The 27902-nt window shown below is 31.6% G+C and overlaps 2 protein-coding genes and 1 long non-coding RNA gene across 5 annotated transcripts; 1 reads left to right on the top strand and 2 right to left on the bottom strand.

Annotated features, from left to right (window-relative positions):
* Positions 1 to 11250: 11250 nt before the first annotated feature.
* LOC101254669 (cytochrome P450 71AU50) lies at positions 11251 to 13308 on the bottom strand. Its single transcript, XM_004252334.5, has 2 exons — positions 12343 to 13308; positions 11251 to 12000 (listed from the first exon to the last, which is right to left on the bottom strand). The coding sequence occupies exons 1-2, from the start codon at positions 12757 to 12759 to the stop codon at positions 11389 to 11391; spliced, it is 1029 nt and encodes a 342-aa protein (XP_004252382.2). The 5' UTR covers positions 12760 to 13308; the 3' UTR covers positions 11251 to 11388.
* Positions 13309 to 14738: 1430 nt separating this feature from the next.
* Positions 14739 to 22286, top strand: LOC138340590 (uncharacterized). The gene is made up of 3 exons (XR_011213254.1): positions 14739 to 15063; positions 15201 to 15310; positions 22198 to 22286. It is a non-coding gene; the product is annotated as an uncharacterized lncRNA (long non-coding RNA).
* LOC101262495 (cytochrome P450 71AU50-like) lies at positions 22142 to 25315 on the bottom strand. 3 transcript variants are annotated; one of them, XM_069292468.1, is made up of 3 exons: positions 24981 to 25315; positions 23065 to 23376; positions 22142 to 22987 (listed from the first exon to the last, which is right to left on the bottom strand). In XM_069292468.1, exons 1-3 carry the CDS (start codon positions 25011 to 25013, stop codon positions 22703 to 22705), a joined length of 630 nt encoding a protein of 209 aa, XP_069148569.1. In that variant the 5' UTR covers positions 25014 to 25315; the 3' UTR covers positions 22142 to 22702. The 3 variants fall into 3 exon arrangements, with proteins under 3 accessions (XP_069148569.1, XP_069148568.1, XP_069148570.1); XM_069292467.1 differs by having other exon boundaries at positions 23065 to 24785; positions 24981 to 25314; XM_069292469.1 differs by having other exon boundaries at positions 23065 to 23373; positions 24981 to 25314.
* Positions 25316 to 27902: the final 2587 nt, after the last annotated feature.

The following is a 27902-nucleotide window of genomic DNA, read 5'->3' as shown; positions in this document are numbered from 1 at the left end:
GTCTATTACTTATATGTCCATATTTTTAAAAAATTCATTTGGAATTATTTACTCTCCGTTTCATTTTATATGATATCATTATTTTTATCAGTCTAAAAAAGAACATTACATTTTCTTATATGGTAAATATTTAAATGTACAATTTATTTTTTATCTTTGTTGGTTTCATTTAATTTTATACATAGTAGTCTAATACATTTATGAAAAGAGAGAAAAATGTGTTAACTTTTTTGAGGGATAATTTGGTAAAAAATTTAAAGTTTTCATTATTTTTTGAACTCCCTGTCCGATCAAATATTGTCACATAAAATGAGACGGAGAGAATATTAAATTACAAAATTAATTTAATTTTTTCATTTTTTTTCCTTAAAACGCACGAATATAGAGTGAACTAAAAGTTGGTAAACCCACTTGTTAGATGTGACAAAGAGATTGACAACAAACAATTGGAACGATTTCTTTTCAATAATTTTTTATTTTTCATGATAGGCTTAAATTATAAGATCAGTAAAAGATACTTTTGTACATTTGTTTAATTTAAAATTATAAAATTTAAAAGTTATTTTTTATATTTTAACTTTTTGTCAAAGTTTAAAATTGATAATGGAATATTATGGCCGCCTTTGTTGAAATATCCGTGATGTGGACCAAGAATATGTCACTATGTGTGGGCCCTCTGTTCTTCAGACCAGTTGCTATTACTTGGGCAAACTTTAGAGTTTAGCAAATTTAAGACTAAATTCATGTTTATAAAATTTAATTAAGAAGTTGTTAGGGTAAATCAATTCACATTCTTAATATAGTTTGATACCATCTATTTTGGACTAATTAAGGTTATACATTTTTTTTAAAAAAAGCTTCACATCATTACAAGTATTTTCTCACTTAACGTGTAGTTTTTTTCCCAACAAATATAACTTAAACTTCACATCATTAGCTTTCATAGCCAACTAAAACATTTGTGTATCGAAAAAATGTTAGCTACCTTGAAGATTGGTAGATTGATGATGAAGATGCAGAAAGAAGAAGAAGAGAATTAACATACTATGAACTGCTTTTCATTCAAAATTAACCTTTAAGTTCTTGTACATGTATGTTTATATACAGAGGAAGTAAAGCATATGGTTATAACTAACCTAACTACCTTCTTGACATCTAATCACTTAACTTTTAATATTTATATAATGATTCTACATTCTCTCCCCCTCAAGTTTGTAGGTATGAACAGGTTCAATACACCAAACTTGGATAGCAAGTACTCATGTTGAGATTTTCCCAAGCCTTTAATTAATATGTCAGCCTCTTGTTCTTTGGTATTCAAGTATTTAGTTTGAATCAACCCATTCTGGATCTTCTCCATTATAAAATGACAATCCAACTCTATGTGCTTTGTTCTCTCATGCAGCACAAAATTGGCAGCTATTTGAATAGCTGACTATTATCACTATAGATAGTTACTAGAGTAGAGACTTCAACTCCAAGTTCTTTGAACAATTTTACTAGCCACACAACTTCAGCTATTGCACTAATTAGAAGAGACGAGATTATCTATTTTAGTAAAACACAAATTTAAGGATCAGATGCCTAACATAATTCTCTCCATTTGATGCATAATGGGATAAATTAAAGTTGTCCTTTCAGTGGTAGGTGAGGCGCCAACGTACTGAACCAATCAGAATGGAAGATGTTGTTTGTCTATGTTATTCTTACAGTAACTTGTATTTATAAAGTTAATGAACAGAAACAGAAACAAGATGAAGCAGAAAATTTTTTTAAAATACAAGAATTAATCCGAGTCCACAGAAACTACTGTGTGTCCTTAAGAAATTTAATCTCCTCACTGTACCCAAGGTTATGGATTAATTTCTCCCAAGATAAAACGGATTAAACCTGTTAAAGAAATAGCGGTACCTCAAACTTCTTTAACTTCAACGAACTTAAGAACAACAACAAGTCACACAGACTCAGTCGATCGACACGTTGATTTTATTTGAGAAAAAAATAAATGCAGAGAAAGAAAAAATTTTCAGTGATTAAAAAATTAAAAATTGACTTCCTTTTATAGCCATTTTCAGCAAGGAACATGTATGTTCAGTGAAATCTGTTCAGACCCATTTTATCCAAAAAGTTGTGTCTTTTGGAAAAAATAACAATTTTTCGAAAAATTGTGTCTGTTAGGAAAATAACTACTTTTTGGAAAGTAAAGACTTTTCAAAAAATAACAACTTTTCGAAAAGAGTAATAACTTTTCGAAAAGAGTAACAACTTTTCGGAATGTTACCGTTACCTGCAAATTTATAAGAAATGACTTTACATTTGCACTTTGCAAATGACTTTTCATTTTCCCTCCAAAGTAGTTCCCTCACTTTTCATATTCTCTCTTTTCTTTTCCCATTCACACTTGCTAAAACCCAACAGTCCAATGGTTAATAACTTTGTATAGTTGATACTTTCAACATGACAAACAACATATTAAGTTCATTCATTTAAAAGGACAAAGAGAGACAACAAATCTTTATCAAGAACTCAAGCATCAAAGAACGCAACAAGGGACTTGGTCCTGGAAAGTGTGGATACGTGAAAAGGACGAAAAGAAAGTTGTCAAAAGGCTTCCAACTCTGATATGGTTGGTGCACAATCTTTGAGAACATCAGGCTCTCAACCAATGGCCTTGTGCCAAGAGTTTGTGTTCATTAACACATACTCAAGTTTTGGCAAATAAAATTTTGAATTTCAAATAATAGAAAAGCTCAAAAAGCAAAGACCATATTCAAGAAGTATCATCCTAAGAGCAATAGGGACCTGATAGAGCTGCAAGCTATCTAGTTGTCTTAGGATTATATTTTCCGTGCTTAATTACATTGTCAATTTGCTCCTGATCTATCAAGGACTCATATTTGTTTAAGGTTTGTAAAAGTCTAAATCAGTTAGGATTAACTGATTTAGTGGGCAACACTATTTTGTTACTTAGTCAAATTCTAAATCATCTAGAGTTGGGTGGTTTAGTGGGCAATATGGTATCCGCTTAGTAAAGTCTAAGTCATCCGAACGTGGTGATTTAGTGGACAACCTATGTATTGCTTAGTTGAATCTTAAGTTGTCTAGCAGTGATAGCTTAGTGGGCAAAGCGTCATCTGCTTAGGCTCTTCAAGCAATAAGGTTATTGCTTGGTCGTGAGATTAATAACTTTTTATCACATTGTTGTAACCGGGTTTCACTTTTGCTTGTGAAGATTAGTGAAGACGGTTGAAAATTTTGTGCAACAAGTCGTGATTTTACTCCCTTGAGCAAGGAGATTTCCTTGTAAACTTCTTGTGTGATGTTCTCCGTATTGTTTACTTTTTTACGTTGTTCTTACTGTGTCAATGGACCTGGTTAGTTGACCGATGGTAGACGCATCCACTCTATCAATTAGGATTTCTTAATATCGCTTCATCTGTTCCAATTGTTTTCAATTGTATTTTTAGTTTCTTGAGTAATGATTTTATCAATTGTCAATGTTCAATTAAACATAGACTACTTTTGCTATTCAAATTAGATATTCATCAATAATAACTATAAGAAAGAGTAGTAAAAACTGTAATATTTTTAGCTGTTAATGTAAGAAAAAAATTCATCTATAAATTCTTAGTCAATATTACATTACCATTCTAAAAGAAAACATGATAACCATTTTGGGAGAAGGCAAGTCAGCAGATGAGAGATCTTTCAAGCAAATGTTATGTTTTCAAGAAGAATTATGAGAAGATGTATATAATGACATGTTTATGTCGTTATGAGTAGTTTAGTAGTGAAAGAATTTGGACCAGAAACTTCTTCGGGTAGTGACTTAAAATTTTTAAGCAAGGCCAGCCCTCGAGAAATTTTGGGCTACGCGCATTCTAGGGCCGCCTGGTAATGGGTGGGGTGAACTGTTTGGGCTTGGTTGTTATTTTCTTGTAGCCAAGACATTAAGAAATTCGTAGGGTTTGGCGAAATCAAATATGGTAAGTATGTGGTGTAAAATGAATTTTGAGGCTCTGAAATAGTTTATTTAATTTTTATCAAGGTGAAATGTCTTATTCATGTGGAGTCAGGAGTGTGACAATTTTTTTTAAAATAAAGAGAAAGTATATTACACCATACTATAATTAGAGTGATATAAAAAAAATAGAGGTACGTTTCTCAAACTAATAAGCATAGTTTAAATGTGAAATTCACACTCTTAATTATTTAAGTATTAAACTCAAGAAAAGGAAAAAAACTAGTTATGTTTTTAAAACTTATCTAAAAAAAATGAAAAAGAAGAAGAAAGTCTAAGCCTAAAAAGTCCTATTTTCCAAAGCATTTAACGGAGGGAAAAAATGTTTTCCACGTGGCATGTAGTTTGTCTTGAGAGGATTCATTTTAATACATATACGCATAAAATCAAAATTTGAAGTTATATATATACAATATAATTTTTTAATAATAAGGTTCGGATGAACCTCTTAGGGTCCACCTAGGTCTGCCCATGGTGTTGATATTTCTTGAGCTAATGTTTCGATTACTTCACTAGCACAAAATCAAATAATTCAAGCAAATAAATAACTTGAAATAGTAATAAGATTTAACGAGATTCGATTAATTTTTTATGTCTTTGAAGTAAAAGCGGAGAGAATTTTTCACTATATATGAGAACCTTACACGAAAATGTACCACAATTAGGATCCAGTATTGCTTTAATTTTTTTCTCCATTGTTGTACTATTTTTTATTTTATCTAATTTTGTTGAATATTTTATCTAATTTTGTTGAATTATACATAGATTGTGACATATTGAATATGATGCCTGAGAGATAGAGTAAAGTCACGACCACTTAATTAAACTATCAAAATTAAAATTCAAAGCGAGAAGAATAAAATATCAAAATGAAAATTCAAAATGAGAAGAATAAAGTGGCAAATTTAATTAAGTAAATGAAGGGAGAAAATAACACTAATAGAGTGGAAATTTTGTAACGTTTATTATTATTGAGAAGGAATAAACGTTTGTTTAACGGCTAAAAAGTTGCTTTATTTTTAGAAAAAATAATTTTTTTCAGAAAAGCAATTTTAGAAAAAGTAATTTATTTCATTACAAAGTGTTTTTTGATAAATCAAATTGCATTTCACTATATAATATTAACATACTAATTTAAATATAATTAAGAAATAAGATATTTTAGTGATGAAATAAGCAATTTTCTGCTGCTTCTTGCGTTTTTTAAGAAAGCACAAATTTTTAATTTTTCTTTTCGACAAATTATTTTACGTCCATTTAAAAAATAATTATTCTAATTAGCCGAATAAGTTAATTTTTCAAAAATAAAAAATCATTACAATAAATATTTTTAACGTTCCAACAATTTCAAAGAGGCTCTAATATCGATCATCGTTAACTAGTCATACTTAATTTGATCGGAAATAGCCATTTTGAAATTTCAAAACTAATACTCCCCCCGTTTAAAAAGGAATTACCTAAAAAAAATTTAATTTTGTGCTTCTAAATTAAAGTTATGTCAAATATATCAAATATCCTTTAATCTTTAGTCTTAAACATGTTACGTGGAAAGTTAAAGTAAAAGTATTGATAAAAAAATAAAAAAAAATCATTCTTTCTTAACCAGACTAAAAAATAAAATAAAAATATTATTTTTTTAAACGGAGAGAATATTATTTTCTTGTCCATAGAATAGTACAATATAATAACTACGTACTATAAAATTACAAGTAACATGTGATATGTTTGTGTTGTAATTTTCAATTGAAATTTCCAAAGTCAAAAGGATTAGAAGAACAAAAAATACATTTTCATTCATATATCCATAGTTGTCTTTCTTTGACTTTAATGTACTAGCTAGGATGTGGAACAACGGAAGTGATTAGAGCTGTTGTTAAAAGTGGGGTTTGAATTTGAATAAATTCGATAAATTTTTTTTTATAGATTTTATATTTTTACTTTTTTGATATTTGTCTTTCGAAATACAAAGACATTGAAAGCAAATTCAAAAGAAAAATAAAAAAATAAAAAGGACAAATAAAATCAATACAAAAAAAGAGAAAAAACAATCAATAAGGGTAAAAAAAAATTTTAATACAAGAAAACGTGTGTTAACTTGGTTTAAATATATAGAGAAAATGGTCAAAAAAAATTTCAAGCTATTATTAAATTTTTAACTACACACTTATTCTTCACAGGGATTCCATCACCCCATCCCCCACTCGAACCTTTTGAACTGAAATATTTAGCCCCCTACAAATTCACGCCCAGATTTGTATTAGGCATAGCCAACACGTGCTGCCACGTAATATTACCTTTTTTATATATCAAAAAATTAATTATTTTTTTATATTTTACTTTTTTGTTTTATATTTTCATCTTCTCCTTTTCACTTTGTTTTTCATTCCTCCATTTTTTTTCCTTGAAAGCTTATGCATATTTGATGACTACCGCATCTTCGACCTTCGTCGAAATTCTAAAAATTAGGAAATATCGTTTTTTAAAGCTAGAGACAAACGAAAAACTCATTGCGTCTTTCTTCGCTATTATAGCATTTCAATAAGTGAGTCTTATTCATCAAAGGTTCTATTACCAAATGATTTCGTAGTGAATTTTTCTCCATTTGAATCTATTACTTAGTGAACTACTCCATTAGTAACTAGTGCGAAGTTTGATTTTCTAACTTTCAGTTTTTATTTTGATTTTGAGTAACCAACAATTTTTTAAAGTTTTGAAAAGTGAAATAATGACGAAAAATATGTGATTTGAAGATGAGACTTAGTGATGAATAGTTGAGGAGGACGGTGAACTGATGATCAAGGCGATTGATGAGCCACCTGTATCTATGGATCTATGAAGACTAAAGGAAAAAGATAAAGAAGATAAAAGAATAAATGGAAACATAATTTTTTTTTTTAAAAAAAAGAATACTAATATGAAATAAATTATAATTTTTTATAAAGATAATATTTTAATTATCTTTTTATCTCTCACTCTCCCAAAGAGAGTGAACTACACCTCTTCTATTACATCAACATTTAGGGAGCACATAATAAAATATAAATATGAGTGTGTAGTTAAAAATCTGATTATAAATTGAGGAGATTTTTGATCATTTTTTCAAATATATATAAGGCAAAAAAAAAAAGAGAGATTTAATAAATTATTTTTCTTTTAAAAAAATAATTAAAATCTTTATAAATATGGCAACATGTGTATCATAGCAACTATTTTGAAATTGAGACTTTGACTCCATATCAACATAGAAGGTGCACGAAAATACAGAAAAATAAAGTTTTTTTATAGGGTAAGAAGAGATAAGTTATTATAAACTAGTTAAATTAAAGTGTATGCTTGAATTTCAATTTCAATTCAAAGAAATCTTCTATCTTATCCTTTTAAATTCAATTAATATGAGTACTTTACTAATCAAAAAAGTTAATATTATATACTCTATAAAGACGACTCAAATGGATAACTATCACATGATGCTTGAGAGTTGAGTAAAGTTACGTTCACTTAATGAGTCAAAATGATAAAATTCAAAGTGAGAAGAATAAATGAAGGGTTTACTTTGTGGTTAGAGAAAGTGATTAATTAATGATTTTGACTAAATCAAGGGAGAAATTTAAAGAAAATTAATAAGTTGTGTAACGTTTATTATTATTGAGAAGGAATAAGATATGTCGTTTGTTAACTAGTCATACTTAATTTGACCGGAAATATTCGTTATGAAATCGATATAATTTTCTTGTTTTTACGATAGTATAATAGGGTATAAGGCACAAATCTCTATACAAATTATGATCGAAATCATAGAGACATATTTAAAATAAAAAAAAATACTTTAAAATTCCAAGCAAATAAATACATTGAAATAATAGTAAGATTTAATAAAATTCAATTAATTATCTATATTTTTACCGTAAAAGCAGAGAGTTTTTCACTATATATGAGAACCTTACAAGAAAATGTACCACAATTAGGATTCAGTCTAGCTTTTTTATTCTCCATTATTGTACTATTTTTTTGTTTTAGCTAATTTTGTTGAATTATACGTAAAAATGTGACAGATTGAATATGATGCGTGAGAAGAATAAAAAGTTGCTTTATTTTTAGAAAAAATAGTTTTTCAGAAAATTAGTTTTACAAAAACTAATTTATGCTTAGCTAATTCATTTGAGGATGTGTTTTTTGATAAATCAGATTGTGTTTGACTAATTTTGTTAATAATTTTTTTTGTCATTTAAGTGTGCAATTACAAAAATGATAAGTGCCAATATTATAAAATTTTGATTAAATTATCAATCAGTATAAACATAAATATATAAATAAAATAAAATAAATTATAATATTGACATAGATTTAAATATAATTGAAAATATTAAGCAAAATAAGATATTTTAGTGTTGAAATAAATAATTTTCTGCTTCTCGTTGTGTTTTTAAGAAGCACGAATTTTTAATGTCTTTCTAACAATAGACGAATCATTCTAACGTCCATTTAAAAGTAATTATTCTAATTACTCGAATAAGTTAATTTTTCAAAAAAAACAAAAAATAAGAAAATCAGTAAAATAAATATTTTTGATGTTCCAACAATTTTAAGAGGCTTTAATATTGATCATCATTAACTAGTCATACTTAATTTGACCGGAAATATCTATTTTGAAATTTCAAAACTGATATTATTTTCTTGTCCTTAAGAATAGCATAATATAATAACTACGTACTATAGAATTTACAAGTAACATGTGATATGTTTGTGTCGTAAGTAGAGTCATTAATATTGGTTAGTCTTGTTGGATCGATTTCATCTAATTTGAGATTTAATAGGATTGAATTATAATTTTTGAAGCCCATTTGAAAAAAGGTTTTTTAGTTCGGTTTGAATAAGCCTACTGATTTGTGGGGCTTGAAAAATATCTATAGGCAGGTCCGTGAGTCAATAAAAATAATAAAAAATGTATTAAATATTAAAATTTAAAATTAAAAAGAGTCGAAACTCAAAACAACTAAATTAATATTTCTATCTAGATATTTATATTTTTACTTGAAAGAAACTTAATAAGTATATAAAAATAATTTTAAATGTGAATTTGATTAAAAAGTAGTAACATTAACATCATGTAATATTGTTTTATCGATATTTATGATAATATTTTTAAATTATAATTTAATTTAAAAATTCTAAAAATAATATAATTTTTTTTAAAAAATAGCTGACTCGATAAGGCTGTAGCCCACATACTTGTGAGTTAGGCTGACCGTTTTCTGGCCCACAAAAAAGATAAATTAATTCGATCTGACCTATAAAATATTAAAGCCTGCATGAGTTAATCCAAATAGAATGAGCTAGCCTATATTGACAACTCTCGTAATTTTCACTACAAATTTCCAAGTCAAAAGGACTAAAAGAACAATAATACATTTTCATTCATATATCCATAGTCGTCTTTCTTTGACTTTAATGTACTAAGATGTGGAACTATGAAAATGATTAGATACCGAGTTAAGTGAAATTCGTAAATTTAGATAAATTTAAATTCTTTTTTATAAACGTAATATTTATATTAAAAAAATTAAATCTCTAATAAAACTACTAATTGATAACTTCGTGGTAAAAAAGGAGTCAGTGTAAATGTTTTTCATGTTAACTCCCTTCATTTAGTTGCATTAATTAGCCACTTTATTCTTCTCACTTTGAATTTTCATTTTAATATTTTATTCTTCTCACTTTGAATTTTCATTTTAATACTTTATTCTTCGCTCTATGAATTTTCATTTTAATATTTTATTGTTTTCACTTTGAATTTTCATTTTAATATTTTATTCTTCTCACTTTGAATTTTCATTTTACTACTTTATTCTTCTCACTTTGAATCTTCATTTTGATAGTTTAATTAAGTGGATGCGACTATACTCTATCTCTCAAGTATCATTCAATCCGTCACAATTATATATTTATATCAAAGAGATAATATTAAATTAACTTATGTGACGTCATCACAAATTAAAATTTCTGTTTTATTTATTTATTTTTAAAATTTGTTTTTCTTTCCCAAAAAATTGTGATATTTATGAAATATTTGTGACTTTTATGAAAAATTATGACTTAAATAAAGAATTGCAACTTTTATATAGAGTTACAATTTTTATAAAAATTGTGACTTTTATAAAAGAAATTGTGACTTTAATGATAAAACGTAGTACAATAATGGAGAGAAAAAAAATTAAAGCTAGACCGAATCTTGATTGTGGTACATTTTCTTGTAAGGTTCTCATATACAATGAAATACTCTCTCCACTTTTACTCCATATAAATAATTAATCAAATCTCGTTAAATCTTGCTAGTATTTCAATTTATTGTTTGCTTGGATTATTTGATTTTGTGCTGTCTTTTGCAATAGAAACATTAGCTCAAGAAATATCACCACTTGCACAACCTAATAGCCACATATAATCGGATACAATTTGTCATGACAATAGGGTGGTGCGACATATGACGGAGTGGATTGAGTTTAATTCGTAAAATTTTTAATCTGCTCTGCATAGATTTATCCTACATGAACCCGTTATACATAAACTTTTTTAACATTTTTCTTTTCTAGCTAGTTAAATTTTACTAAAAATAAAATTCATAAAAATAAATATATTTTTTCAGTCAATTGTATTAATTAATTAATTAGATAATGACTTAAAATTTATTTTTTAGAGGTTAATTGGGAAATAGGTAAGAAATACTTAAATAGTACTCCCTCCGTTTCATAAAAAAAGATCTGGTTTGACTTGAAACGGAATTTAAGAATATTAAGAAGACTTTTATATTTTGTGGTCCTAAATTAAAGTTAGGTCAAATGTACAAAATTGTCATTTGATTTTGTGGCCTTAAACATGTCACGTGGATAACTGAAATTAAAATGTTATAAAAAAAGTCATTCTTTTTGAAACAAACTAAATACAAAAGGTGATCATTCTTTTTGAAACCGATGAAATATTAATTTTGATTGAACCATTTTCATTTGTTAACTTGAATATTTTAGTAACTTTAAATAAACTATTTTAATAAATAATGCTCTATGATCACTCATATAATATGTAAAAAGTCAAAATTAAGTTTAAACCCGCCCTCCCCGCACTGCGCCCACATAGCCTTAAACTCGCCTTGCATCCCGCCCGCCTAGCCCCATTGTCATCCCTACTTATAGTTATGAATTTTTGTAACAAATTTATATTAATCACTAAACGCGTATCTAACAACTTAATTTATTCGTAATAACAATTCTCTGAAGAGAGAAGTACAAACAAGAGGGTCTAGACGTTATCTTGCACCAATGCTAATGAAGTAACAAACCCTAAATGTTTACAATATCGAAAATAATTTTTCATTAATCATTTAGTCGATATTTAGGAACAACCATTAAATGGTTTTCTTTGCTTGTTACTATCCCAAAGTGTTCATCAACGTCCAAATCACAAGGTTGCATACCATTTGGAAGCTCCAAATCAAAGCAATGTACCAATTGTGCCACCATAAGGCGGACAACGATGATCCCTAGCTGGATTGCAGGGCAACTTCTTCTACCAGAGCTAAATGGTAAAAGTTCAAAATCACGTCCACGGATATCTATACTACTTCCAACAAATCTCTCTGGAAAAAACTTCTCAGGCTCCGGCCAAACATTTGGATCCCTCTGAATTGCATAATGATTTATCATGATCCGTGATCCCTTTCGTATATGGTAGCCATCAACTACACAATCTTCCATGGCCTCACGTTGCGTTACAGGCACAACGGAATGCAGCCTCATTCCCTCTTTCACAACCATATCTAAGTACTTCAACTTCTCAAAGTCTGACTCTTTTACCATTCTTTCAAGTCCTACCACTTCTTCTAACTCTTTTTGGAGTTTCGTCATCACATGAGGATGTCGAAGAAGCTCTGTTACTATCCAATCTACCGATGTTGCTGAAGTGTCGATAGCAGCAACAAGCATGTCCTGTTACATATAAGGAAATTAAACACGATAAATTAGGATGAACAAATTCAAATCATTTGATAAGCTTATAATATACTCCCTCCGTTTCACAAAAACTGACCTGATTTGACTTGATATGGACTTTAAGTAAATAAAGACCACTTTTGAATCTTGAGGTCCTAAACTAAAGTTATGTCAAAGTTAAAGTTAAATATTACCAAAAAAAGGAAGAGGTCATTCTTTTTTAAACAGACTAAAACGGAGAAGAGGTCATTCTTCTTTAAACAGACTAAAAAGCAAAGAAGATCATTATTTTTTATACGAGGGAGTAAGAAATAGAAGGGATGAAATTAGAGAACGTACGATGAGAATAGCTTTTATATTGGTACGATCAAACTGAAACTCTCTGTCTCTTGAATGCATAATGTCCAACATCGTGTCTACAAAGTCTTTGGATTGCTTTTGGTCGCGAGACTGAACATGTTCGTCGATTATCTTCTCAAGAAACGCATCAAACACCTTTGAAAGTTCCTTGAGTTTACGCGTGATTCCTTGGAGATCAATTACACCAAGGAAGGGGAAAAAATCTCCAAGATTTGGTGTAGCACCTAAGTGCACAACTTCTTGAAGTATACCTTTGAATCCCCTCTTGCCCAATTCTTCATCCATATACTTCTTTCCAAACACCATCAAACAAGTTATGTCAGCGCTCAACTTTGAAACTCTTGCACTAAGATCAACAACACAACCACCGCCATCATTTTTAAGCGATTGGATCATAAGATCAACTTGTTCTGTTCTGACGGATTGAAATGAATTGATTTTTGATGTGTCAAAAGGTCTAGAGTGACCAATTTGCGCATGTTGCGCCAATATGGTCCATATGTTCCAAACACCAAATTCTTATGACCATATGACAAATACTTAGCGGCCTCGTTATGAGGCCTTGTAGCAAAGATATGATCATAAGTCTTGAGGAATTTTTCGGCTGTATCGACAGACGATGCAATATATGTAGGTATTAGTCCTAGTCTAATGTAGAAAAATGGACCATATTTCTTTGCTAGGTTTTGTAAATCATGGTGTGGTTTTTTCCCTAGCAAATGAAGATGTCCTAAAATGGGGATTCCCTTTGGACCTTGTGGAAATTTTTTTCTCTTGTGGATATTTAGGAGCTCATACAAGGCATACACTATACAAATTACAACAATTGTTTCCCATATCAAAGTCATGGCTAAGCTAATATGACTTCCCTAACTTCTAAGTCTAATCTCTAATGTAATATGTATATATATTTATATAAACATCATTTATGTTGAATAGTATACATATGGAGGAGTCAATAATATTTAAAAAGTTAGTAGCCATTAGATGAAAGTGACCATTAAAAGGTGTGGATTAGTTTATCATATATAGTACCGATATTCAAATTTGGCTGCAATAGTCAATAGGAACATATATTATAATTATGTGTTTAAGAATAATATATATTGTAGAATAATTGTTTGTTCAATTTATTAGGGATCCCATTTTATTAATAATGATTTGATAGATTATATATTTGTTTATAGAGTCCGGAGCCAAAAAGGTAAAAAAAAATTGTCAAAAATTTTAAAAGGGGATATCAATTATTTCTTTTAACCAGAAGGAAGCGATTTTCTTCTAATAAAATTGATACCGTAACTTTTTTTTAATATCGCTGTTTTTTAATAAATAAATAAATGATATCTTTTTCCTATCTTTGCAGCAAGCCTGCAATAGATGCTGCCAGCTTTGTTTGCCTCTTTGTAAAAATTTCTTTTGACAAAATCGCTGTCATGACAACAGATTTTAAGAAATTGATGTATCCTTTTGAAATTTTTGACAATTTCTTTTTGACCTTTTGACTTCGGACTCTTTGTTTATATGTCCATTTATTTGTGTAGTAGATGATTTTAAGTGTATAGAATTTTAACTTACATACGAATGAGTACTGAATCAATACTTCTTACGAGTATAATTTTCTTGTTCACAATCTGATAAAGATGGAAAATGAACAAACCATCTGTATATATGATTGTAGCACGAGGTTAAATATCGGTTACTATCTTACTTATAGAATGATGTTGTTCTGACTTCTAGTTCTAGTGCATTTTTTATGTATTGGATATGAGATGAATGTTTTAGATTAACTGATAAAATCTATTCTCTACACTATTAAATGTATCGATATTCTAAATCTGGATAGCATAACAATTGTTATGACATGTATATATCAATTATGAGTTTGATTTATTAAAAAAATGAGATTAATATGATTTGAATCAATATGTCTGGTCGAATGAATGATAATGATTTTGTCATTTCATCAATTTATACAATACATGATTTGGTGCATAAAGTTTAAAATTACACACATAATATACATTTAAACTTTTAAAAAAATCAAATATATGTTCATATGGATTTTATTTTGAAAAAATTATCTAAATACACAATTTATTTACTATATTCTCTAAAATTTCTATCATTTGAAAAAGAGTTATATAAATTCTTACTCACTCATATCCTTGTATACATCACTTTACACAATATATAAGGACTCTGGATGATGTATCATGAAGTTAATAAATGTATATGAAATTGGAATGAGATGTATGAGGACATTTTGAAATGTATTCGAATTCCATTCAAGTTAAAGGAATAGAAATTTTTAAAATTATTTTTAAAAGATAATTCAAATTTAAAGATTTTTATTTTTATCTCACCCAACCCCTATCACTCCTAGTCCCTGTACCCCTCTGATCCCCCACATTTTTTTTTTCATGTCCTAGGTCAAATCTCAGGGTCAGATTTAAAACGGTCATCAAAATCTTGTCCTAGTTTGAATTTGAGGATCGAGTCCAAGATCAATTATCGACGTTAATTTTCACATTACAAATTATTTTCCTAAAATAAATTTTAGTCTCAAACTAAAAATAAAAGATAATTATAGTTTTATGTAGCGCAATCCAAAAGTGTGAAATTGGGGCTTTGAAAATTTGGCACAAATGTTTGTATAAGATCACATCAACATGATTCTGCAACAATGGCGATTGGCGGGAGGTAAGTCGATTCACTATTTTCGCTACAATTTTACTCTAAAAATGAATTGAGATTTGTGTTTTCTAATTTTTGATACAAATTGGTGTTAGAAATTACAAGGAAACAGATTTTCCCCTGACTTTGTATATGATTTTCAGGTTTTAATATGGTGAAAATGAACGGGTCTCTAAACGGGTCAAAAAGACCCGCTAATGGTAGAAGACTATCTTCCGGTGTTTTGTCAAAATAACTCCACTTTTTCATCATGGTTAGTTTTGTTCACTCAATATGATAATGAATTTTTAATTAAATATTGATTTGAATGAGGTGCGGATAAAAATTGATGAGTATAAATGATAAATTAAGAATTGCATTGACATAAAATAATTTTATATCAACGAGAATAATCATTATATATGAGATATAAATGATTTATAAAATAATGATGTAAATTATAAATTAAATATACGTATAAAATAAATGATTCGTAGATATATATAAATTAAATGTAAATTTATTTTACAAAATGTAAAATTATGGGTCAAATTTTGTAGTTGAAAATTCCAAATTATGATTTGAAATTCCCAATCATATTTTTACATATGGATAAGGTAAGTACTCAAAATTGTGTTTTTTATAAAATTTGAAAAAAGAAACAAATATACAATTAGTATACACTGATATACAGATTTGTATATAAAGATATACAGATCATACATGTATTATGAGTCGTGGTTTGACTCCTGGTTGCGTGGGTCAATTTCGAAACCCTTTGAAGTTTTCCACCGGTCGACGTACGGATCGTACTCTTAACATAAGAGTTGTATTTGTTGAGATTAATTAGGTGCTAACTAATTATTTGATGTATCTAAATCAGTTAGAGTTGCAGTTGTAGAAAATTTGTTACAAAATTTAGTTAGATGGTTAGCTGTCACATGGTGTAGATATTTTCTTATTTTCATACACATGTATAAATACAGAAAGGAGGAGGAATAGAAGGCAGTTTTTCTTTTCCCAAATTATAATCACGTGTATCTTCTTCATGTCACTCTATCGTCTTCAATCATAAACACAAGTTCCATTAATGGAGTCCTTCAACTGCTGAATTACAATCTTAACATGGTATCAGAGCAATAAGTGTTTTTCTTTTCCTTCTACAGATTCTGCTACATTTGTTCTTTCCCTGTTTTGATTCATATTCCATTTTTTTTGAATCCTTGTTGCAATCTGCTCTCCACTGTAATCATTTTTTTTCAGTTTTCATTTTGATTGCAATTTTTTTTTTGTCAAAGTTTCCTTCAAAATCATCATGGCTCCAACAGATGAAACGAATCCAAATCCCACTAATCCAAATCTCGCTCAACCAACCATCAATTACAGTGATCCTTTGTATATGCATCCATTGGAGAATGCCGGATCTTCAATTACTCCAGTTCTTTTTGATGGATCTGGATATAGATCCTGGAGGCGTGGAGTTCTTCGAGCTCTTTCTGTGAAAAATAAGATCGTTTTCATCAATGGAAAGCTGCAGAAACCAGATCCAAACTCACCTACATTTGCCCAATGGGAACGTTGCGACGACATGGTCACGTCGTGGATTCTCAATTCATTATCAAAGGATTTAGCCGACAGCTTGCAATACGTCAACAATGCGAAGGAATTATGGGACGAATTAGCTGATCGTTATGATCAAACCAATGGTGCAAAACTGTTTCAGCTCCAACAGGAGATTAATGACCTTGCACAGGGAAATCTAGATATCACAGGATATTACACCAAGCTTCGTCGACTTTGGGAGGAGCTCTCTACTCTGGACGTCAATACCCAATGTACATGTCTATGCGATTGTGGTGGTAAAATCAGAATGCATAAGGCAGAGCAGGATCGCAGACTGATTCAATTCTTAATGGGACTAAATGAGGTGTACACTGTGATACGAGGTAGTATTTTAATGATGAACCCATTGCCGACTATGCCACAAGCTTTTTCCATTCTAGTTCAAGAAGAGAAACAACGAGAAGTCAAGTCTTCTGCTCGCATGTCTTTAGCCTCGACTTCTCTCAACGCTTCCACATCTCTTAGTGCTCTTTCTGGAAGTAATGGTTTCAAAACGAATTTTTCCAGAAATAAGCATACAAATGGAAACAATGCTTATGGAGGACCTACAAACCAGTTTCAGAATCCTAACAGGAACAACAATGCTCATCCTTTTCCAGATATCAATAGAGCTAACTTGTTTTGCGATTACTGTAAGAAAAGTGGGCACACAGAGGCTAAGTGCTACAAACTACATGGCTTTCCCCCAAATTTCAAGTTTACTAAGGGACGACATTCTGGTGCAGCAGCTAATGTTCACTCTACTTGTGACGATTCTAGTCAGGGAACTCAAGGTTTGACTCAAGTTCAATATGACCATTTGGTGAAATTTCTTGAAAATACTCAGATTCAGGGAACAAGTGGGAGCTCAAAAGAATCTGCAGACAACATCATGAGTGGAGCTGTGAACTTCGCAGGTATCATGGCTTGTCACTCTTCTATTACTGAAATTGGTGATCTTTCATGTAATTGTTCCAAGCTTACTGCTGAATCCTGGATTATAGACTCTGGAGCTTCACACCATACGACCTTTAATAAAACATTACTCACCAATGTTAGACCATTAATTTACCCATTCCTAATCACATTACCTAATGGTTATAGAGTTAGAGTGACAGAAATTGGGGATGCACATTTAAATTCAACGCTGATTTTATACAAAGTATTGTTTATACCTACTTTCAAGTTCAATCTTGTCTCAGTACATTGCTTAACTTCTCATCTCAAAAGTACAGTCAATTTCAATGATACTTCATGTTCTCTACAGGGCCCTTCACTGAAGAGCCCTCTGGTGATTGGTAGAGCAAAGAATGGTCTTTACTTCTTGTGCTCAAAATGCCACAATGCTGCTATTTCAACTTGTTCTTTTGGTTCTCATGTTTCATCTGATTGTCCTCCTCAACATAATGCCAATAAACAAGTATCACATTTTCCTAACAATGTAAGATTTACCCATTCAAGTAATAAAAATGCTTGTTGTAATACAAAATCGAATGTCACTTCTAGAAATATTTCTGCACCTTCAGAATGTTTTTCTCTTTGCACATCTCATGAAAACAGTGTAGATTACTTGTGGCACACCAGGCTAGGACATGTTCCTTTTGTCAAAATGAAAGGTATCCATACCATACCGGTTAAATTTTCCCCAAAACAACCTTTTTTGTGCACTATCTGTCCCATGGCTAGACATGCAAGGTTACCTTTTCCATCCAATACTACCACCCTTTCCACCAAGATTTTTGATCTCCTCCACATAGATTTATGGGGACCATACAATATACCAACTCATGATAATTACAAATATTTCATCACAATAGTTGATGATTATAGCAGGTCAACTTGGACTCAACTGATCAGTTGCAAAACCAACACTCTACAGTCCATAAAGGTTTTTACGTCTCTAGTAGAAAATCAGTTCAACACAACCATTAAGGCTATTAGAACTGACAATGGTCTTGAATTTGTCAATAAAGAAACAAATTTTTTCTTGCAGGAAAAAGGCATCATACACCAAATAACTTGTCCATATACACCACAACAAAATGGTGTGGTGGAAAGAAAACACAAATACCTACTTGAAATTGCAAGAAGTTTGTTGTATCAATCAAAACTTCCCATGAGATATTGGGGGGAATGCATATTAACTGCAACCTATATTGTCAATAGACTCCCCTCTATAGTCATCCAAAACAAAACTCCTTTTGAAGTCCTATATCGAAAACTACCCACATACTCACATCTAAGATCTTTTGGTTGCCTTTGCTTCCCTAGCACCCTTAAAACTCACAAAGACAAGTTTGAACCACGATCCACTCCACATGTTTTCATTTGATATCCTTTCAACACAAAAGGTTACAAAGTTCTAGATCTGATCTCCAAGAAAATACACATTTCAAGAGATGTATTGTTTCATGAAAACATTTTTCCTTTTGTTCTTCCTTTCCCTGATTCTACTTTCAGTTCTGTACTGAGACATCTTAATTCCAATACTGATTTGCTTAGTCCTACAAACAATATTTTGAATAAAACTCATCTTGATTTAAATGAAGACAACCCCACTACATTCACAAGCAACACTATTGAGACCAACATGTCAAATGCTACACATATAAATATCACTAGGGACTCATCTGATGAGACCACTCCAACATCAAATATTCCAGAAATAATTACTGCATCATCTCATCCAGAGATACCTTGTTCACCTCAGATTCCCACTAATACCACTTCCAGCTCACATCATCTACCTGCACCTAGAAGAACAAGTAGGATCCATACTGTGCCAGACTATCTCAAAGAGTACAACTATATACTTCCTAAGTTACAGCCTCAACAATCACCATACCATCCTCCTGATATCAATGCTCAACAACATGTTTCACTCACTAGTTTTAATTCAGAGAGTCAGCAATTAGTTAGGAACATCATTCATGATAGTGAGCCAAGTTCATATGAGGAGGCAATCATGAGCCCTGCTTGGAAATCAGCAATGACACTTGAATTTGAAGCTTTATATGCTAATAATACTTGGAATCTAGTTCAATTACCTGCAGGAAAAAGGGCAATTGGATGCAAGTGGGTTTACAAAATCAAACATAAGGCTGATGGGACAGTGGAAAGATTCAAGGCTAGACTTGTGGTAAAGGGATACACAAAACAAGCTGGTATCGATTATACTGAAACATTTTCTCCAGTAGTTAAGATGACTACAATGAGGATTTTGATCAGTTTGGCAGTGAAGAAGGGCTGGGATTTATATCAATTAGATGTGAACAACGCATTCTTACATGGTGATCTAAATGAAGAAGTCTATATGGATATCCCGCAGGGACTCCAAGTTGGTGAAAAGGGACTTGTTTGCAAGCTAAACAAGTCTTTATATGGCTTGAAACAAGCTAGTAGGCAATGGTATGAGAAATTGGCAGAAACTTTGTATTCAAGAGGCTACTCACACTCCACCATTGACTATTCTTTGTTTTACAAAAGGGACAAGTCATCTGCAGTTTTCGTAGCAGTATACGTTGATGATATAATTTTAACAGGAATTGATTTGGTTGAAATTACATCCCTGAAGCCTTTCCTACATGATCAGTTCAAAATCAAGGACTTAGGGAAGCTCCATTATTTTTTGGGTTTAGAGATTCTTTACAAACAAGATGGTGTGCTTATTACACAGAGAAAGTTTACTACAGATTTGATCAAGGAGTTTGATTGTCATCATTATAGTCCAACTTCTTCTCCTCTCGATGTTGTTGTCAAATTAAGGTCACATGAGGGCACTGTATTAAAGGACCCAACATATTATAGAAAGTTGGTAGGAAAATTAAATTTTCTTACAAATACTAGACTAGACATTGCATTTAGTGTGCAACATCTCAGTCAGTTTCTACAAGCACCAAGAGAGCCTCACTTAAAGGCTGCTCTTCGCGTGTTGAGGTACTTGAAGAATAATCCTACACTAGGGATTTATCTATCTAAGGAGCCGAACTATACTATCACTGCCTATTGCGACTCGGATTGGGCTGCATGTCCTGACTCCAGAAAGTCAGTGAGTGGATATATAGTGCTCATAGGGAACTGTCCAATAAGTTGGAAATCCAAGAAGCAAACGACTGTCTCACTTTCTTCAGCAGAGGCAGAATACAGAGCAGTACGAAAGGTAGTTGGAGAGTTGGTTTGGATTGAACGATTGCTTCATGAGTTAGGAGAAGGACCCTCCCAACCTATATCAGTTTTTTGCGACAGTCAAGCAGCTATACATATCGCAAAGAATCCTGTTTTTCATGAAAGGACTAAGCACATTGAGGTTGATTGTCATTTCGTTCGAGATAAGCTTCAAGAGGGACTTGTGACTCTTCACCATATTCCAACCGTGGAGCAATTAGCTGATATATTAACCAAGAGTCTTACTGGTCCCAAGCATTCGGCCATTTTGCACAAGTTGTCTGGAAGTATCTCCCTTCCAACTTGAGGGGGGGTGTTGAGATTAATTAGGTGCTAACTAATTATTTGATGTATGTAATTCAGTTAGAGTTGCAGTTGTAGAAAGTTTGTTACAAAATTTAGTTAGATGGTTAGCTGTCACATGGTGTAGATATTTTCTTATTTTCATACACATGTATAAATACAGAAAGGAGGAGGAATAGAAGGCAGTTTTTCTTTTCCCAAATTATAATCACGTGTATCTTCTTCATGTCACTCTATCGTCTTCAATCATAAACACAAGTTCCATTAATGGAGTCCTTCAACTGCTGAATTACAATCTTAACAGTATTGATGAAAATCTTAAATTAGAATATCTCTGGCGAAACAATTATAATTTTTTATTCTCAACTCAGATTTACAAATGGTCTTTAATGTGACAGGTACTGAGGCACGTAACTCCTCATATTATAAGAGATATGCTTGTTTAAAGTTGACCCTTGCATTATCTTATCCAAAAGGTTAATTGATAGAGAATCATAGAACTCGACTTAGTGTTAGAGGTTCCTTATGACCCTAATTCACATACAACATACTTCCCACACTAAGAAATTTATCTTAGCACCTAGTAAATCATCCGTTAAGAGTCTATAGACATATATAAAGAATTGTTCTGTCTTAGAAATTTTTGGAGTGTTACAACGGTACTACTCAATAAGCCCTTAGGACAAGACAGAAGTATGTTACTATTGACGACGGAATTCAAGACAAGGGGAAGATTTGTTAATTATGTCTCGAATTCTTTCCTTTGTATATTTTACCAAACTCATAATCTCTATTAGTTTAAGAGATCCTTTGTCCTAATTGATTTGAGAAACTATATATTGTCTTTCTAGGACTAGGAGAACCTTTTTACTTATAGGTTTGAGACTGCTTGAGATGTATATATAGTGGAAACTCTCTTCTCTTGCTTGGAGAATTAGGCGTAGCCGAACCTCATTAAGTCGTCGTGTTAATTTTCTTCTCTTTTTGCTTTATTTATGATTGTGTGCTAGTTAGCCTATGATATTTTCGCAACGTATTTTGTATTACATTGTGAAACGAATACATTTCTTATTAGCTCCACAAATACTACAGAGAAAAACAAATTACAAAGGAGCCTAGTCTGAGAGATAGCATGACCAGTAAAGAAGAGAAGAAATGGTTTAATTAAGGTCAACTATTTCAGCCAACTCCATTATTATTATGTATATAATCTCTCATTTGATCTTCCTTTAATTGATTATCGCACCATATTGCATCGTTTGAGATTAAGCATTCTTGTTTAGTCTATAAGTAGGAATGGCTATTAAATGATTTGCTCTGCTTGTTGCTAACCCAAAGTGCTCCTCAACATCCATTTCACAAGGCTGCATACCATTTAGAAGCTCCCAATCAAAGCAATGCACCAGTTGTGCCACTGTAAATTGGACAAGGACAATTGCCAACTGCATTGCAGGACAACTTCTTCTACCCGAGCCAAATGGTAAAAGTTGGAAGTCATGTCCACGAATGTCTATACTGCTCCCAGAAAACCTCTCGGCCAAAAACTTTTCAGGTTCAGGCCAAATATTTGGATCCCTTTGAACAGCATAAAAGTTAATCAGGATCCGGATCCTTTTTGTATGTGGAAGCTATTGACTACACAATCTTCCATTGCCTCGTGAGGTGCTAGTGGCGCTACGGCATGCAGCCTCAAGCGCTCCTTTACAACCATGTCTAAGTAGTTCAAGTTCTCCAAGTCTGATTCTTTTACCATTTTTTCAAGTCCTACCACTTGTTCCAACTCTTTTTGGAGTTTCTTCATCACATGAGGATGCCGAAGAAACTCTGTTAATATCCATTCTATTGCTGTTGCTGAAGTGCCCATTGCTGCAACTAACATATCCTGTTATAGAAACGGGAAATTAGCACAAACAAACCTAATAATAGAAGAACATAGATGGGATGATCAAAATAACGTACAAAGAGTATAGCTTTTATATGGCTACGGCCAAATTGAAATTCTGCTTCTCCTGATTGCATAATGTCCAACATGGTGTCAACAAAGTCTTTAGATTGCTTCTGGTCACCAGACTGGACATGTTCATCGATAATCTTCTCAAGAAAGTCATCAAACACTTTTGAAAGATCCTTGAGCCGGCGAGTGAGTCCCTGGAGATCAATTACACCGAGGAAGGGGATAAAATCTCCAAGATTTGGTGTTGCTGCTAATTCGTCAACCTCTTTGACAAGAGCTTTGAATCCCCTCTTGTCCAAATCTTCATCCATGTACTTCTTTCCAAACACCATCAAGCAAGTCAAGTCAGCATTCAAAGACGAAATCTTTGCACTAAGATAAACAGCAACACGATGATCACAAGTTCCATTTTTAAGTGATTTGATCATAACCTCAACTTGTTGCCTTCTCATAGATTGAAATGAATTGATCTTTTGGTTACTGAAAAGGTGCTGAGTGCACAATTTGCGCATGTTGCGCCAGTATGGTCCATGCTTTGCGGATATCATATTCCTCTGTCCATATGCTAAATAATAAGCTGCCTCATTGTGAGGTCTACTAGCAAAGATATGATCATATGTCTTGAGGACCTTCTCCGCTGTGCCTAATACTTACTAAATTTATTAGCTTCTAAAAGATCTCTAATTGAATGGGTCTAGAGATCTCAATCATATAATGGCTGTGTTTGGTAATGTTAGATATTATTTTTGAAAAATGTGGATGAGAAGTATTGATTATCAAGGTAATGGAAGATATGGTGCTTTCAGAAAAAAGTCAGAAGACAACTAAATGAGCCATATTTCAAGTTGTGTGTCTGATAGCAAAGCAAGCCTTGGGAATAAGTTGCTATAAGGCTTTTTAGAAACTACTTGAATTATTTGACTGGCTGCAAGTTGGTTTAGAAAGTTGTACAAGTATTACTAATTCTAGTACTGTCAAGATAGTTATGCATTATATGGAGTGCAAATAGCAAAACTGTAGCTATAGAGAGCTAATATGATTTTTATATTTGTTATTCCTAAAATTTACTTTTGATTGTATTCATTTCAAGATGTATGATATGTGTATTTGTGTTCATTATGATTTTCATATTAGGGTTTATATAATGACATTTGAATTTCTTTACTACTTTGTATTGATTCTAATATGTATACCAAATGGATTTGTAGTTATTTAAGAAGCATATTTGTATCCATATACTTGTGTAAATTCATTTTCATTCAGAAATGATACAACATCTGTTTGTATATTTATAAAAAATGTAAGATAAAATTTGTATTTTAGTCATCAAACACATGTAAACTTACAATCATGGTAGCAATCAAAATTTGTATTTAAAAAAAAATTGTATTTCTTATCTGTTATGTATTTTAAAAATATATTATATTCAATGTCTAATTTATAAAACACCTACTAAATAGATTTCAAAATTATTTTCTATTCCAAGTATACGACCTAAAAAAAAATTAAAATATTTCAATCATTCACTAGCTATTTGTATCCCAAACATATTACAAATTAAAAATTTGTATATTTTTTTACTTTAAAATATGGCTGGTGATTCTGTACTTTCATCTCCTTTGGGTCCTTCTGCATGCGAAAAAGATACATAAATACTTCAATTCATTGAAAAGATAACTATAATTATTGATGTTGTCCAACATAGTGCCTTGGATGAAATATTGACCTGAAACTCCCAAATCGAATACCTTAGTGACTGTCTAACCTTTAAATCCAATATTTGGATAGTAACTTATAAAGATCTTCATGTGAAGGTCCAACAGTACAAAATACGATCTAGATCCATTTCTAAATCACTTTTTTCAACTACCATTTTCGTATCAATTCCAAAAAAATTAAAGAATCAACCGTTAATGAATACCTGATTGTTTTTGTATTTCACCGACAATCTCATAGTTCAACGAAATCAGTTGAATTCACTTCGATATCCCAATCGATTATTTCAAAATTTTCTTCCCTAATGGAAACAATCACAAATCAACTGAGTTCACTTCAACAAAGGTAACAAAAACTTTTACATGATTTATGAGATCCCTTGGAAAAATCGAGGAATTTGATTTTAAAAAGACAAGGTTTAAGTTACTTGAGAATATGAAATAATGGAATAAATCGTGAAAGAGAAAGATAATGATAGAATTTGGTGAAAAATTTAGAGAGAGAAAAGTGGGTAATGTGAACTTTTGTTTTCGGAAAACTACATAAATAGGCCATAAAACTCAAAATAATTGCAAGTTCATACCCAAGTCCAAAGTAATTTATGAAACATTCATTCACTCATAAATATACAACCCATACCCTTAATTCATTAAGGCTGATAATTTTCGCTTAACTGATACAAAATCAGTATTATATATTGTATTGGTATCATTAAGACTGATAATTTTGCTTAAGTGATACTAAATAAGTATATATACTGTATTGGTATCATTACAGTTTCTTGTTCAGAAATTCATTAGTCAATAATACTATAAGAGTATATATAGTATCATTGACTAATGAGTAATTTCTGAGCAAAAACCTTATTGATAACAATTTCTTAATATAACGATTTCATGGACGAATTAAGATATATGACGGGAGGATGAATGAGTCAATCACTGTGGTAAGCCTTACATACTTGAAAAGAATGAAGTGTTGTACTATTTTTTCTTGAATTTTTGTGTCTTTGAGGGACTCTACAATGACAAGGTCTTGAGGATTGTTAGAGAAAGGGAAGGGTCGTATCTATTACAGGCCGGTTACTCCTACTACAAATATTTTCAGTTTCAAAACCCAAGCAGATAGGGTCATCCATCCTCAGCTGTGATACAACAAATTCCCTTTATCTTCAAATATGCCAGCAATAATATCCAAGACAAATGTCATATTTGTCCTTTAGCTAAACATCACATGTCCAGTTTTATAATAAGACACTTACTTGTTTTGACTTGATTCATGTAGACATGTGGGGGGCTATAGAAAGCCTACATATGATTAAGAAATACTACTTTGTCACTATTGTAGATGATTACAATAAATATACATGAATTTGTTTGTTACATTCTAAATGTGAGGTTACTATTATCTTGAATAATTTTCTTTGTATGTTTAAACTCAGTTTAATGTTGCTGTGAAATTCATAAGATCTGATAATGAAACTGAATTCTTCAACACTCATTGCATACAATTATTGGCTTCACATGGTATAATTACTAAAATGATACAGTAGAAGAAACACATACACTTTTCAGAAAAAGCTAGAGCTCTTAAATTCCCAAGTGGTGTGTCTATAAGTTTTTGGGGTGATTGTGTTAGAATTTCAGTGTAAATAACAAATAAACCGCCTTCTCCAACTTTGAATGGGAAGACACATTATGAAATACTGTATGGAGTGATGCCTATTCTGATCACTTAAGGTGTTTGGCTGCTTATGTTACGCTTGTAAATTATCAAGAAGTGACAAATTTTGCTGCAAGGGCTAAGAAAGTTGTTTTTGTTGCTATTCTGAAATTCAAAAGGGCTACATATCATATGACTTGGAGGATAAGATCTTCTTTGTCAATAGGGATGTGGATTTCAGATAATTTAGTTTCCTTTTAAGATAAATACAATATCAAATTCGGACATTTTAAGTATCACTCACATAGATCTTGTTGACATACTCACTAGTTTGTTAATTTGTTATCATTTCTTATCAAGTTGTTAGAGTAGATTTACATTAAGTTGTTAAAGTAGTTCCTTAGATTTAGTCAACTTAGTTATATATTAAGTTGTTAGAATAGTCCTTACATTTTACTTGTATTTAAGTTGATGCTACGTTTGAATAAAGGTCATTCAAGTTTGCTTGATTCTCAATCTCTTTATGGTTTCAGAGCCCCTCTAACTCTCACGAGTCTGATCCAATTTTTTCCCTTTCCTTGCGTCCAAACATAGTTATTCCCGCTACCACCACTGAAAGTGCTGCTGCACTTTTACTACCACTCAGGTGGTACAGTTCAATCCAGCTGCCTAATTACATATCAAACTACAAGGTAACCTCAACTTTGCCACCTGGAAGGCGCAACTAGTGATACTACTCAATGGACACAAGCTCCTTGGGCATTTACCTGGTATCAAATCTGCTCCGCCGACCACTAACACACAAACTGATAGAACCATCTCCAATCCTAAATATGAGTTGTGGTTTTTCCAAGACCAACTGATTTAACAGGCAATGATGGCATCCGTTGAATCCACCATTGTTCCACTGTTGCAGATGCCTCTTCGGCAAAAATAGCTTGGGATCTTCTTCATACAAGTTATGCCAATAAGAGCACACTCACATCTTCAGTTTGAGAGATCAGTTGCAAAACATGAAAAAGGCCTCCAAGACGGTTGCTACTTACCTACAGGAGATCAGATCGATTGTTGATGCTCTCAAAGTAGCTGGTTCTCTAGTGGGAGATGATGAACTAGCAGTCAAGATTTTGAGTGGCCTGGGTAGTGAGTACAATGAAATCACTGCTGATACAAGAACGCGTGACACAACCCTAAACTTTGAGGAGCTATTCCAGAAAATCACGGACCATGAACTCTTTCTCAAAAATCAAGATATTGACAGGTCATCCTCCTTCATCACGACTGCAGTTGCACAAAGGACCAACTTCTAACCCTAACATCAGAAGAATAGTCGTCGCTTCCCAAATCAGTCTTCAAGACCACAACCCCCACGACAGACGGTCCCTGGAAATCAACAGAATGAGAGACAACCCAGGCAAGTGGTAAAGTGCCAACTTTGTCAAAAGATTGGCCACACAACTGATGT

This window comes from Solanum lycopersicum, chromosome 12, assembly GCF_036512215.1.
Source record: "Solanum lycopersicum chromosome 12, SLM_r2.1".
In the NCBI taxonomy this organism is placed as follows: domain Eukaryota; kingdom Viridiplantae; phylum Streptophyta; class Magnoliopsida; order Solanales; family Solanaceae; genus Solanum; species Solanum lycopersicum.
Note: the sequence above shows the minus strand (reverse complement) of the source record. Positions and strands in the feature narration are given on the sequence as shown.

Excerpts from the sequence above, each read along its gene's own strand:
- LOC101254669 (XM_004252334.5), bottom strand. The coding sequence starts at position 12,759 with ATGATCCAATCGCTTAAAAATGATGGCGGTGGTTGTGTTGTTGATCTT. Across the intron at positions 12,001-12,342 it reads ATATAAAAGCTATTCTCATC|GACATGCTTGTTGCTGCTAT; the intron begins GTACGTTCTCTA and ends TATATGTAACAG.
- LOC101262495 (XM_069292467.1), bottom strand. The coding sequence starts at position 23,607 with ATGATATCCGCAAAGCATGGACCATACTGGCGCAACATGCGCAAATTG. Across the intron at positions 22,988-23,064 it reads ATATAAAAGCTATACTCTTT|GATATGTTAGTTGCAGCAAT; the intron begins GTACGTTATTTT and ends TTTCTATAACAG.